The 15,396-nt window shown below is 30.5% G+C and overlaps 3 protein-coding genes across 3 annotated transcripts; 2 read left to right on the top strand and 1 right to left on the bottom strand.

Moving 5' to 3' along the window:
• Positions 1-2,639: 2,639 nt before the first annotated feature.
• HELRODRAFT_72364 (hypothetical protein) lies at positions 2,640-6,831 on the top strand (the record flags this gene model as incomplete). Its single annotated transcript, XM_009012823.1, has 10 exons — positions 2,640-2,736; positions 3,614-3,751; positions 3,890-3,932; positions 4,242-4,355; positions 4,602-4,677; positions 4,978-5,092; positions 5,445-5,575; positions 5,853-5,960; positions 6,081-6,274; positions 6,507-6,831. The coding sequence occupies 10 exons, from the start codon at positions 2,640-2,642 to the stop codon at positions 6,829-6,831; spliced, it is 1,341 nt and encodes a 446-aa protein (XP_009011071.1).
• Positions 6,832-10,064: 3,233 nt separating this feature from the next.
• On the bottom strand, positions 10,065-11,286 carry HELRODRAFT_71907 (hypothetical protein; the record flags this gene model as incomplete). The annotated part of the gene is made up of 4 exons (XM_009012822.1): positions 10,065-10,247; positions 10,552-10,684; positions 10,855-10,927; positions 11,226-11,286. The coding sequence occupies 4 exons, from the start codon at positions 11,284-11,286 to the stop codon at positions 10,065-10,067; spliced, it is 450 nt and encodes a 149-aa protein (XP_009011070.1).
• Positions 11,287-12,842: 1,556 nt separating this feature from the next.
• On the top strand, positions 12,843-15,353 carry HELRODRAFT_167299 (hypothetical protein; the record flags this gene model as incomplete). The annotated part of the gene is made up of 4 exons (XM_009012821.1): positions 12,843-13,243; positions 14,301-14,513; positions 14,781-14,939; positions 15,320-15,353. 4 exons carry the CDS (start codon positions 12,843-12,845, stop codon positions 15,351-15,353), a joined length of 807 nt encoding a protein of 268 aa, XP_009011069.1.
• Positions 15,354-15,396: the final 43 nt, after the last annotated feature.

Raw genomic sequence — 15,396 nt, 5'->3', positions numbered from 1 at the left:
GCCAATTTTCAACTCAATGGTATACCCACATAACTAGAATAAATATAACGGCCTTCGCTCACTTTTAACAGTCGAACAAGGAGCTTACTTCCGGAGGGGATTTAGAGGGTGATATCGTTCGAGTCAAAAGTTACGATCGTATATTTATTAATTTCTATCATGTTACAAATTTGTTTTCTTATGAAATAAACGGCCTAAATAGATCAAAATTGTTATTTGAACAACTATCTTCATTATATTCAATGAATATTTTACATTCTGCTGGTTGGTGCTCATAGAAATTGGTTGCTGAAATCATACGTTGGCTTACTGCAGTGGCTTACTGGTTCTCAAACAACAGTGTCTTGGCGGTTTTCTGTACATATAATGCTTTAAATAAGTCAATATATTCATTTCACAATTATTTTTGTCAATATAAATAAAGAAATTGCTTTTGTCTGGTGAAATACAGTGGCCTAGTAAAGCCGTATGTTGGCTTAATCGAATTTTTTTCATAGGTATAATACTATTCAATCAATCAACTAATCAGCCAACCAATAGACCAATCAATGAACCCAATTGAATGAACCAAACAAACGAACGAATTGTGACGAAAAAAAAAAAATATTTGCAAGGCTTGTTCAAACTCGAACAAACACTTAACCGTACAGATCTACAAACAATTTCGAGATTTTAGTAAAGAAAGAAAAACATAACAGTTGCTTTTATTTGAATTCATTCAAAAATGGAAAGTGGCGGTTAATTAAAATTGTAAAAACGACAATTTTTTTAAAAATTCGAATTTTAAACACTGGCCACCAAGGCTTACCTTTGACAACAGACTTCGAAATTCAGAGTCTATCGGCTATCGTACCCTCAACTTATCTATTCATTACAATTGAGCACTATCTTACCTAAAATTACAAAACTCAAGAGCCCAATTCATTTTAATTAGTCAGGTCACAATCATCATCATCATCGATATCGCAATGAAATCAAAATGAGAATTTTTTTTAATTTTTGAAAAAGTATCTTTATTCATTTTATGATACTACTTTGTTCAATAAGATACTGTTTGATACATATAACTAGAATACCATTATACCATTGAAGTTTTTAATAAAAAAAACTCAATGGTATACCATTGAGTTGAAAATTATTTGCACGCGGCTAACCACCTGACCACTGAAACTGCTTATCGGATTAATGTTAAGTTCGCTTTTAAACTTCGTTAAATACATAAAATAAAATGGTAAATGTTTAGTTGTGCTTGTTATTTTATTTAATTGTCAATTTCTCGTCTCGTGTTTGCTTCTTTAGTTAATTTCTAATGTAATTTTTGATTAACAACTAATTAATTAATACAGTAGTAGTAAATAATTAATTTGATGTGCGTGAGTAAATGAATGTCATGTAAAAAGTAAAATAAAATTTAAAAAAAAAGTTGAAAAATTTTTAAAATAATATTACAAAAATTATAAAAAAAATCTAATTAAATTGCTGAAATTAGTAAATTTTTAAAATAACCTATCATGTTATAACCGCTATTATAAATGAATAGAATTATCTGTTTTTTATTGGATCCTTTTTCAAGTTTTATAATTTGTCCCGTCAGGTCAGGTTACTTTTCCTATCTATTCCAATCTCTCTTTTTTGTAAAATAATTGAATATATTTTTTAAATATTATTACAGTTAACAGTACAAAGCACTGAACATTCACTTGCACTTACACAAACAAACATTTATTTTTTATATATGAATAATTAATATAATACTATTTATTTTTGTTATTCTAGTCTCTGGTTATTTATTTTTATAGTTATTTATAACCAAATTATTCATTATCTAATCATGGTATAAGGTTCCAAATAGGTCCACATATTTATTAGGATAATATTTCAACTTATAATTAGAATGATATAAATTATTTCTTTCTTAAAGGTGAACAAAAATTATAAATTTTAAAAATTCATCAACATGAGACTAATCTTGAGGACACTATCTTGGGTCATCATTCTTTTTTCATTTCTTCTCATCTTTTGGGCACTGTTTCATACAGGTTAATTTTAAGATTTATGTTTATGGTGAAGATGATAATGATGATGATGATGATAGTGATGGTGATGATTATTCATGATGAAGATGATGATGATGATGATGAAAACAGATGACCAACAATTAGAGTTATTGGAACGAAAGCTTCTTGAATCACGAAACCGTATGCAGTATTTGGAGCTATTGAATCAGCAGCACGAAATTAATTTTGAAAAATTGAAGAAAAAACTATACAGTCTTCAGAAGACTAAGAGATCTCAAGGAATCAACAACAATAATAATAATAAACAGTTTAATGGGTAAATAAGCTTTTATTTTTTTAATTTATTATCTCTTTTTATTCAAAATTTTTAATTTTTATAAATAATTGAATATTTCCTTCAATGACTTTTATAGGTCAGATGGCATCAGCAGCAACAACTACATTGTCAACAGCAATAACACTAAACTGCAACACTCCAACTCATCGTCATCTTCACTTTCATTCTTCAACAACAACGATAACGATGGCGACGAAAATAACAACAGTACCAATCTCAATTACAAAACTCTTGACGAAGTTAACTTCTTCCCTAATTCAGCCAACATACCCTTTAGCTATGACATGTCTCTACCGAATATCTACACCTACCTACCCCATCTCCAGGGCATGCCCCATGCCATACAGCCCTGGTTTAAGAAGTCTAAAAATAGATACAGAGGTTATATATATATATATATATATATATATATATATATATATATATATATATATATATATATATATATTGTATAAACGTCCTACCTCGGGAAACTGTGTCTCTGGATGCTAAACAAAGATTGATTGATTGATATACTGTCTAACACTTATATATACTTTGATACATATATATATATATATATATATATATATATATATATATATATATATATATATATGCCCATTTTGCATTAATGACTTTCTTTAATGAACACTCAACAAGTCTGAATTTTTTAAACTCGTATTTATTTAAAACAATAGACATGGAAAGGCTAACAGCGCTGTTTCGGGAAGTCCATCTTCAGAGCCTAAAAAAATAAAAATAGCGTGAGATATTTTTATAAAATTAGAATGCATATTAAATGTATGTGTAATAAAATTATTAAGAAAATAACGAGAAACCTTTGTTAGTGAAAACAATGCAAAACATGTACAAATTAAATTTATGGTTAAAAATATAAATGTATATAAAAAGTTAGTGAAATAGTATTAAATTAAATATTAAAACAAATAAATTAATACTGAAGTTTAGTTCGGTGAAAATTTGTTAAAATCGGATGATGTAAATAAAACGTAAATAAGTTAGTTGAATGTGAAAAGAAGACGTGTGGAAAGAATATGGAAATTGTCAAAATTAATTATTAAGTTTATAATGATATATAAGTTAATAATTAGAGTTAATTAAAGTTAAATAAATACGAGTTTAAAAAATTCAGACTTGTTGAGTGTTCATTAAAGAAAGTCATTAATGCAAAATGGACATATATCTTCAATGATGTTTATATATATATATATATATATATATGTTACTAATTATACACAAATTTCATCCTGATTAGTAACATTGGTGATGGGTATACCAACTATAAAAAGAGATAAACAAAGCTACCTGATTAATACTTTGAGATCACTTCTCGATAATCTAAATGATAAGGAGAAGATGGATGCAATCGTCGTTGTATCCATATGTGAGGTTTGTGTGTTTCTCTTTCTCTCTCGCTCTCTCTCTCTCTCTGTGTGTGTGTGCGTGTGTGTGTGTGTGCGTGTCTGTGTGTGTTTTGAGTATATTATTAGATATTAATGATGTTAATTTATTATTGTGTTATAGCTGGAAGACCAAAATTTCATCAATCAAACGATCAGAGATATAGAAGCAAAGTATAAATTTGTTTTGTTATTTGTTTGATTGATCGATTTGACATTCATGCATTCGTTTTTTGATTGATCAATCAATCATTCAGTTAAGCTTTCATTCATTCATTTGTCTATTTGTTGGTTCTATCAATCAATCTGTCTAATGTTTATTTATTAAATTTTTCAATTCATTCATTTTCTTCAGATCGATTGATTATTCATTCATTCACTCACTCACTTGTTAATCCGTTCTTTTATTAATTATTTTACTCGTTCAATCATTCATTTATTCATTCAATCATTAATTTTTTCACTCAATCAATCAATCCAAAGTTTCAAGCAAGATATGGACAAAGGCTTACTAGAAATCATTGTACCCTCACCTTATTACTATCCCAACCTGGATGACCTTGAGGATAAGTTTGGAGATACTATGGAGAGAGTGAAGTTAGTGAGGGTTGAAGTGGTAGTAGTAGTAGTAGCAACAGCAGCAGCAGTAGTAATAGTAGTAGTTCAGACAGTAGAAATATTAATAACAGTACTGCAGTAGCACATACATTGATTTTTTCCTGCCAATATCTTCTGTTGTTTTTTCAACATTTCATTAAATGAATTGATTATTTTGTCTATGTATAATAATTTTATAATAAATTTAATTGAATTAATTTATTTCATGCCATGTTTTGACACCAGATGGCGAACGAAGCAGAACCTTGATTATAGCTACCTGATGATGTACGCAAGAAGTAGGGGGTTCTATTACCTACAGGTACGTACATTCCTTCATTCATTCGTTCATTCATTCATTCGTTCATTCATTCATTAATTCATTTATTCATTCATTTTATTAATTACTCATTCATTCATTCACCCACCCGTATATTCATTCATTCCTGCAACTATTCATTCATTCATTCATTCATTCATTCATTCATTCATTCAGTTACTTCACATTATCATTTGTTATCAGCGTTTATAAATCATCGTTTTAGTGTTAATATTTATTACTTTTATTACCATCTTTGTGGTTGACCTAATTTATATGATATCTATCTACTCTATTTATCAGTTAGAAGATGATATAATATCAAAGCAAGGATATTTTGAGAGTATCAAATCTTATGCTAACACACATCTATCTGAAAAGTGGTTGCTTCTGGAATTTTCTCATCTTGGATTCATTGGTATTGTATGGTGCTAGGTATTTGTATTGTATGTCTTTGTATTTTGTCGTGTTATATGGTATTTTGTGTTGTATTGTTTTATATTATGTATTGTATGTTTTTGAATTTTGTCGTGTTGTATGGTACTTAATTATTTTGTTGGATTGTATTTTGTGTATTGTATGATATTTTGTGTTGTATTGTATTAAATTCATTTGTTTGTATTGTATCGTATTGTATGTTCTGTAGTGTGTATGTCGTTATGTATGGCATTATACTTTGTTGCAATGTCTTGAATAAAGCGTTTTATTTTACCATTGTATAGAGCGTTGTATTCGTTTCCAACATTCGAAACAATAAATTTCTCTGCCAGGAAAATTATTTCGTTCAAGTGATGTACCCCTGGTTACCGAATTTTTCCTGATGTTCCATAGGGATAAGCCTGTCGACTGGCTCTTAGATCATCTTCTCTATGTTAAAGTCTGTAATCCTGAGAAGAGCAACGTTAGTGGTTGTTGCTGTTGTTGTTGATGTGTTTGTTGTTGATGTGTTTGTTGTTGATGTGTTTGTTGTTGATGTGTTTGTGATGGTGGGTTTTATGTGTTTGTTGTAGTTATGACAGCTAGCTTCCGTGGTTGTTGCTTGCAAATGTTGTTGTGTAGTTAATGTTTTTGTGTTTATGAGGTTGTGGTTAATGTTAGGGATTTTATGAACACACAACCACTTAAACAAACAACACAAACAAACAACATATACAAGCAACATATACAAACAACAACAGAAACATTGCTTCCAATCAATGGAGTCATTACGCAGAAGATACAAACCTTCCCTCTTTCAACATGTTGGCACTTACTCATCTCTCAAGGGAAAACTTCAAAAACTTAAGGTACTAAAGGTTTAATTCATATTTTACACACACACACACAACATACCTTAGAGATACACTACATACGCACACACATATAAACTACATATTTGACACACGCGCACACACAAACACGCGCAGGACAAAGATTTCAAGAAAGATATGCTATTTAAAGTGCACACCAACCCGTCTGCCGAGATCACGACCTCCATTAGATCATACAAGACCTATCTGATCAACATGGCCTACGCTGGCAGTACCTTTTTCTGGGGCCAGTCACCTGAGAAGGATGATTTCGTGCTCTTCCTCTTTGATGAACCTATCTGTGTTGGAAAGTTAGTTGGGTGGCTGATTGGCTGTCTGACTGGTTGGTTAATTGGTTAGCTGATTTTATTTGTTATCTTGTTTTTTAGAAATTAAGTTAATGTTACTCACATTTAGTTGGAAATAATAAATTAATCATTCTACTCTTCCTTCGTTAACCCACCATCACCACCTCAACATCATCATCTTCTTCATCATCATCGTCTCGACTCCATCACAGCCACCTCTCCCTGCTGCCTTCAGATATTTATTCAGGAGCGGGGACGTGGAGCATCCGGGCGACAAGTTCTACAACACGTCAGTTGAAGTACTCCAGGCGACAGAGACCAGCAACAAAACAACAACCGACCATCCGAAGCAGCAGCGACGAACGAATTCTCCCATGCCGAAAACCGACGACGACGATTACGTAGAAGTCGGTAAGTTCGATAACGTCAGTGGACTGGCTCAGGGTTCTGTACCGGCGAATCTCTGCCCTATTAAGGCGGTCAGGTTAAAGGTCAATAGTCCCTCTGAAACCTGGGTCATTCTGAGTGAGGTTAGAGAAGATTTTCAATCTGAGAGTTGATATCTATGCCTGTACGTTTAAATTTCTATGCCAACAAACATTTTCAGTTATTTAATGTAGCTTGGTACAACCAATGTGATTGCATGAAAATATCTGAAATGATTTGTAGAGCACATGTGTGAAATTTTTATTCGAAATAACGATTACTTTCTTATTAACACATGCGTTTAATTGTCATAAATATCTAATGTAATGTTGTAGCATTTTTTTGTGATAGCTATGCATGAAATTTGAAATATAATCTTTGCCAGATAATGATCGAAGAAGTTAAAGGAAAAACGTGATGTGGTCAGTTGGATTGAAACAACTACCTACATACAAGACCACACAACTACACTACACTAACGATTTAACGAACGAACGAATGAACGAATGAATGAATGAATAAAATCAACCGATCTATCATTCAAACTAACCAACCTATCAACCAATTAATCCACCAACCAATCAAATTAACAGTGCAATCGACTAACTTACCAATCATAGAGCATGTCAATAAAAACAACGAGAACGTCAAAAAAACTTACTTACCCAAACGATGATGAAGATGATGGTGATAATAAAAGATCTCCGTTGTAAGTAATAATAATAATTATAATGATGATAGCACGTAAACTAAATATATGTAATATCTCCGTTGTAAGTAATAATAATAATTATAATGATGATAGCACGTAAACTAAATGTATGTCATCTTCTCATTGTCTACATAACCACACTGCACGGTACTTAAATTTCTACAAAGGACATCTCAAATTCAATTTTGTTAATTTATTTTTCCAATCAATCCATCAATTAATAAATTTATTTTTATTTTTCTCAAAGAATTAATTTCCATAATCATGTTAATTATACGCATTATACAATTTTCGCGTATTTTTCATTTTATACTTTTAATTATTTTTGGTTCGATTGCATTTTTATATAATTTTTTTTATTAAATTAACAAATTAACATCATGTTTTAGCTCGTTATGTATGTTTGTGTGTGTGTGTGTATTTGTGCGTGTGTGTGTGTGTGCGTGTATGTTGTGTAGTTGGAATCTATAGTTGTACTCCAAACAACTGTTGAGGTTATCATTATTACCAATAACATTTTCATTATTAATGTTGTTACTATTACCGTTGCTCTTCTTTTACTTATTATTTTGTGTGTGTGTGTGTGTGTGTGTGTGTGTTGTGTAGTTCTATAGTCGTTGTATTGTTACTCATATTAACGTTTCTATGTTTGTTAGACTGAGTTTGTATTTATTTATTAAGGATCTTTTTTTGGAATTTTGTAAAAACCTTTCACCACCTCCACCTTTCGAGTTTGCCATTTTTATTTTTACAATTTTACTTCGTTTTCATTTCGTTTTTTTTTTTTTTTTTGTTAATTTGTCATTATTTTTTGACGGCACAAAATTCGACGTTGTTCGGTAAATTAATTAAGTTTTTTCTTTCAAAATAATTATGAAAGTTGTCAGAAATCACTAAACCGAATGAAATGCCAGCCATGTTCGCTAACTTATGCTAACCACCATTAGCGCGTTTGCATAACACAGTGGTCCTCAAACTTATTTCATCCATTGCCCACTTTGAGAAACATCGGTGTAACTAACACATATGTATAAATCACTTTTCATGTTTGTTCACATACACATAAATACACACACACACACAGATATATATTTTCATATATATATATATATATATATATATATATATATATATATATATATATATATATATATACATAATATAAATACTGTCATAATAATGTTACAAAAACATTTGTTAGCGACTAGATTCTCGGTTAATTGATCATTATGTGATCATCAATTAATTAATTAATTAATATAAATGAATGAATACGTTTTTACTCGTTGTAATATTCAAGTATTTTAATGTATGACTGTAATTTATTGTATTTTTTATGTGTATTTTTTTTATAGGGTGTATATATATTAGTACAACTTTCTACATGCATATATACTCAAATGTATTTAACTTATAACTCAGTAAACATAAGTTCATATAATTTATAATAGTATCAGTGCGTGTGTCTGTGTGTTTACGTTCTTGATGTTATTTTTAAGGTAGGAAGTTAACACACACAGACACACACACACACACACATTATATATATATATATATATATATATATATATATATATATATATGTCAAGGCGTTTTTTCAATCTTTTTTGAATCAATACCAATTGAAAAAAAAGATTTCGTTAAATCTGATTTATATAGTTGTACAATAAGCTTGAGAAAAAAAGAAGACTGTGCAATACAATGTCTGGGTGCGCGACACACACCACACACACACACACCACACACACACACACACACACACACACAGAAGCAAACACACACTTACAGATATACACTAATATATATTATATCAATAAATAATATACAATATAATTTATATAAATAAAAGATTGTTTCAATTCAAAAAAATATATATAAATACATTCAATGTTTTAATGGCATATATATATATATATATATATATATATATATATATATATATATATATATATATATATATGTGTGTGTGTGTGTGTGTGTGTGTGTGTGTGTGTGTGTGTGTGTGTGTGTATGGGTGTGTGTGAACACGTTCGTTCATGCATACACACTAACAGTTGCAGATATTTTCATGCAGCAAGAAATGTAAACTATTTAAGCCATCATTGTGAGTTAACATTAATATTAATTATTATCATTATTACCATAATTAATATTACCATCATCGTCTTTAAAGTGTTAGTGAATGAGTAGGTGTTCTTTGCTTAAAGTTTTATCGATTAGATGTGATGAGGTGACTGGAATCGTTGGCGTTTCCATAACTATGACGTCATTGTCGTCGTCATCACGTGTCTTGGCCTATTTAAATTAAAATTTGACATCATCAGTTACGCCATCATCACACACACATAACTTTGTTTTCTCTATAAATAAGTTAAAATACAATGATAAAAAGACAGAACAAAGTATTGAAAAACTAAACCAGAAACAGTTTTATTTTATTTTTTTTTACTCATCAATTTTTGAAAAAAGGTTTTGTTTTATTTTCCATTTAAGTTTTGCATTTATATGATTTAATTTTCATTGATTCCAACCGAAATATCTTGCGTTTGTTTTGTCATTTCTTCTTTTCATATTTGATAATTTAAATAAAGATTTGTGAAATAAAATTAATTTTAAGAGAATTTGGAAGCGTTTATTCTTTTTTTTCTAAATATATCAAGAGTATATGTGTATTTGTGTATGTGAGTGCGTGTCAGTTTGTCTGTGTGTGTGCGTGTGTGTGTGTGTGCGTGTGTAAAAGTAAACTTTATTACTTTTATAAACATACTCCAATGCACTTGAGATTGTCCTCATATCGGCTTCAATACTTCTTGACCAGTTTTCCACATCACCTATTTCCTAAAAAATGAATAGAACGTATTTTGGAGTGTAAAATAATATAAATAAATTATATTAAAAACTAATTAAAATATAATAATACATACAAAAAATAATATGAGTGTAATAATGTTGGTCATAATTCATTCAATTTATCAAATGAATGATTAAAAAATGATTTAACTGGCATGAAATCTAGTGATATTTAGTTACATCTGTGATAATAAAAATAGTAGTAATATTAGCAATTATTAGCAGTAGTAACAATTATGTACAATGATAGTAACAATAATGATGATGATAATAATAGATAGCAGATCATCACTTTGACAGCTTGATTGAAATCATTAATAAGTTTAAGCCATAGGTTGGTCTGCTTTGTGAGTTGCATGACATTTGCGTGTAGAATTTTTGTTTCAGTGTCCAATTTCTTTTGATTGACATAAGCCTGGCCTACACTAAGTTGAAGTAGGAAATTTATTAGATTTATATTAGAATTAGATAATGAAATGAATTAGTAAATAAACATACAGCATCCATATGCCATATAAAATATATAATACCATATTATGCTAACTACTTAATTAACTACATAAAATGGACAAACAACAAACAAACAACAACAAACCCCTTGTTCAGACTGTCAACCAGAGCATTAGCAAATTTAGTTGTAGCCACAGTAGCTTCTAACCTTCGTTTTTCTTTAAAAATTTTAACATAAGATAAGATGTAGATTCTGCATTTCAAACTCTAAAAAAATCTCATTTTTATTAGTAAAAAATTGTAAAAATTTACAAAAATGGCTAAATTAAATTAACTAAACCACTCAGTCAAACTTTAAACTCAGACAGCAAACTCTACTTACTAGACTATTAAATAAAATAAAATTTACAAAAAATTTAAAAACCAGGAAATATGTGTATGTATAGTTATTTATTAAATAACTGTTATTTAGTAGATGTAGAGGTAGACACAAGACTAAACAGTTAAACACAAAACCTTGCAATTCCCTATTCTGTGCTTGCTTAGCTTGATGCTCCTTGACCATTGAAGATAACATCTTTAAACCAAATTAGAAATTAAGATTACGAGAAAGAAGATAAATTTTAATTTAAAATTTAGAAAAAAACCACTTAGACGAAAATTAACTTTTACTTTTTTTGAATATTGGTCATACTAATTGGCACATATATGATGACTTTTCAAAAACCGAAATAAACACACACACACTCACTTATATACTTCTAAATAAAATAAAGATGCATACTATCATACACAAATAACATCCACACACACTTGTATAATACATGCATACATTTACTAAAACAATACTGATAATAAATAATCTTAATCAAGCACACCTACCCATAACGAAAGAAATGATTTAAATGAACCATATACCATGATACCCTGTACCATAGAATAAACAAAACTTCTATTATATCTTTATTAATCTTCATTTAAATTAGAATTTTATTAGTTTAATTGTTATTTTCAAGTTTGTCTTGTGTCATATTTTGCAATGCTTATTTGTAATACAGACTATAAAACAAAAAGTACTACTTAAAAAACTATAACAAATTTCTTTCATATTAGCTCTCACATTTAACTTAACATTTTTGATTCATTCAGACGTATTGAAGCCTAGTCCTGTTAACCAGTGGCCGGGTTCTAATATGACAAAAGACCCAGGCCTACCTCATGAGTTGTGTGTGATGCGTCCTTAAGCACGCCCATGTGATCTGTTTGTGTATTTTTTTTATTCTTCTGACTCTACGAAGGGTGTAATAGACTTTTAACAAAAACCATTACCTTCACTATATAGGCCTACTATTAATTACACAAGCTTGTTAAACATGTGCATGCATGCTTTTGAAGAGAAGAGGTCATTTGACATAGGTCTCCGTGTTTAAGGGGCATCGGAATAAATACCGCAAATAATCAGAAACCGGCAACCCTTTTGGCTCATTACACAAATTTTTTTTTAATTTTGATAAAAACCTCTGGTTATTGTGCATTAATAATACATAGATGTAATACTGACCAAATATCATCTGACCAGGCCTTACAGAATCGTCGTTCTTACAGTCCCTGCAAACCTGCGCATGTCATCAAGAATGACTGTGCTATTCATTTATTCAGTTCAATTTCCTGATTTTTTTCAAAGAAACTAGCAACATCTCTCTCTCTCTCTCTCTCTCTCTCTCTCTCTCTCTCTATCTCTATCTATCTATCTCTTTCCCTCTTCATAATAAAACAATGCAAATGCAAAACCTGCTTTATATAGGATAGTTAGTAGTAGATGATGTTTAATCTAATCTGTTTTATAAATGCGATATATATATATATATATATATATATATATATATATATATATATATATAAAGTGATGTGCATCTCAGCGTTTGTTATCTCCAAGTATGCTGACTTCATGCGTTGTTCACATTTTCATTTTATAAACATGTTTTTAAAGTGCCTCATTAACAAAATGAACAAAAGATTTACGTTTATATATATATATATATATATATATATATATATATATATATATATATATATATATATATATATAAACGTAGACAGAACAATTTAAATTTAAAAATTAAAAGCATCAGAATGCCCTTTAAATGCTTCCAACGGATAGCACTGATCGTTTGTTTCGTAGCTGTAATGTTCATTTTGATCTTATACAGAGTTGCGATAGAAAGCAACTGTCGGCAAGTGACGTCAGATGCTAGGATTTTATTTACTAAACCGCTGAAAGAAGCTAATGAGGTAAAAGTTGTTTCAATGTCACTGTACGGTAGCCAGCCGAGGTATGTAGGAGGAGCATTGAAGAATGCAGAGTTGGTCAAAAAGAATTTCCCCGGCTGGACCTTACGGGTTTACGTGGACTCGTCAAACTCCTCCAAGTATGAAGCTGTTCCATCCAATGTTCTGAAGGAATTGGAAGGCCTTGGTGTTGATGTTCACCGCGTGGAGAACGACGAACTCTCCGTGCCACCGATGATGTGGAGGTTGGTGCCAGGTTCTCTTGTGCTGACTTCATGCGTTGTTCACATTTTCATTTTATAAACATGTTTTTAAAGTGCCTCATTAACAAAATGAACAATTAATAAATATATTAAAATGGATGTCAAATATTAAATCAGTACTTTCAAAAAATTTCAAAGTTTTTTCAAAATTTCAATTTCAAAAAATTTCAAAATTTCAAATTATGAACAAGAAAAGTTCAAAATATTTCTCGAAAGTATGGTGCGGTGCTCGCAAGCGCAGTTGTGGTTTGGTTGTGGGTCGTGTGGTGTGCTTGTACGTCAAGTGGTGTGGTTGTACGTCGTGTGGCGTGCTTGTACGCCTATGCGTGCGACACAAAACTTCAATTGTTAATTATGTTGTAAAGAAATAATATATAAGTAATGTATATCGTTTCGACTGTCTGTTGATGCCATATGATTAGGAGAGAAAGAGGAAGAAAGGGAGAGAAAGAGAGAGAGAGAGTGGAGAGAGTAGAGTAAAATAGATTGAAATATGTATAATGTAGAAGATATTTATTGCGGTGTATCTTTGCGGGAAAATAAACAAACGATTTTTTAAGGAGGCTTGTCATTTTTAAATCCATTGCCTCGTATTAACTAACAATCATTTAAATGAACGTTAACAAATTTGAGGACTATGTATTAGGGTAAGATTGATTATAATTCTCGCCCATGTACAGTGCACAGTCATAAAACTGTTGAACAACGGAGGAAAAATTCAAAATACTTTTTATAAATAATAATTTAGGAAAAAATCAAAATTATTTTCTACATTTGGTTCCTATTCATATTTTCGGTAATGAAATATCATCAGACATGAAAAGTGAAAAGTTGAAAAGTGGAAAATAATTTATGCGCAATTTATTAATGAAATAGTTAATTGCATTAGTAAACTACAACTTAAAAAAACACTCCAGCATACATATCAGTCATAAAACATGAAGAATCTATAAAACACACACACGCGCGCACACAAACAAACACACACACGCACGCACGATCACGCAAACGCAAAAAATATAACCACACACGTCATCAGATTCTTAGTAGCAGACGACCCCACAGTCGATCGCTTCATCATTCGAGATTCAGACTCCAGACTGACGGAGCGGGATTACAAAGGTGTTCAGGTGTGGATGGCTTCCAGGCAAGCATTCCACTGCGTCAGGGATCACCCGAGCCATGCAATGTACGCAATATCCGGAGGTCTTTGGGGCGCAAGATCCAAAATACTTCGAGAAATTTTGAATGTGTTGGTCGTTCTGTCTTAATATTTGTGACAATTTTGTAGGTAGACGTTTTTTTAATTTATGAGGTGCTTTAATGGTATGTTAATTAATACCTAATTAATACCTATTGAACAACTTTGTTTTGTAAACTGTTTTTAATGATTTAATCGGTTATTTTTTTTATTTATATGTTTGAAGTATTGTTAAAATCCTGTTTAACAAATATTATCTTGAATTATCAAATTATCTCTCTTCAGTATAAACTTTACGAATGTGATTTTTAAAATCAGTTCTTGGCTCAGAGAAACTCAAAACGCGTCGTCATCTTACATGAGTGATATGGACTTCCTGAACGAGAAAATCTGGCCGAGAGTTTCGAAGCACGCCTTCTGCACCGACAGCGTCTCTTGTGGAAGATATCCTAATTCATTTCCATTCACCGAACCAAGGTTCGTCTCAGTTGATATCTTCTATCTTTATTACTTCCTCCCTTATATATTTTTTATTTAGGAAAGAGAGAAGTAGAGAGAGAGAGAGAGAGAGAGATAGATAGAGAGAGAAAGAGAGAGAGAGATATAGAAAGACAAAGAGAGAGAGAGAGAGAGAGACAGAGAAGGAAAGAAAGCTTTTCAAAATGCTTTAAATAATATCAATATTGTTTCCATCGTCATAACTTTAGAATAAGTAGTAGTTGTGGTAACCGTAGTAGCAGTCATAGCGGCAGCAGCAGTAGTAGTAATAATAGTATAGTAGTAGTAGTAGTAGTAGTAGTTTACAAATTATTATCAATAAACAATTTTTAACAAATAATATCAAATTTCATCAACAGAAAAAACTTCGAGCACATTGGGCAGGCTAGTTGAATTTTTTTTATTCTAATTATACAATCAATCAATCAATCAATCA

This window comes from Helobdella robusta, assembly GCF_000326865.2.
Source record: "Helobdella robusta unplaced genomic scaffold HELROscaffold_11, whole genome shotgun sequence".
NCBI lineage: Eukaryota > Metazoa > Annelida > Clitellata > Rhynchobdellida > Glossiphoniidae > Helobdella > Helobdella robusta.
This window is presented reverse-complemented; position numbering and strand designations above follow the sequence as displayed.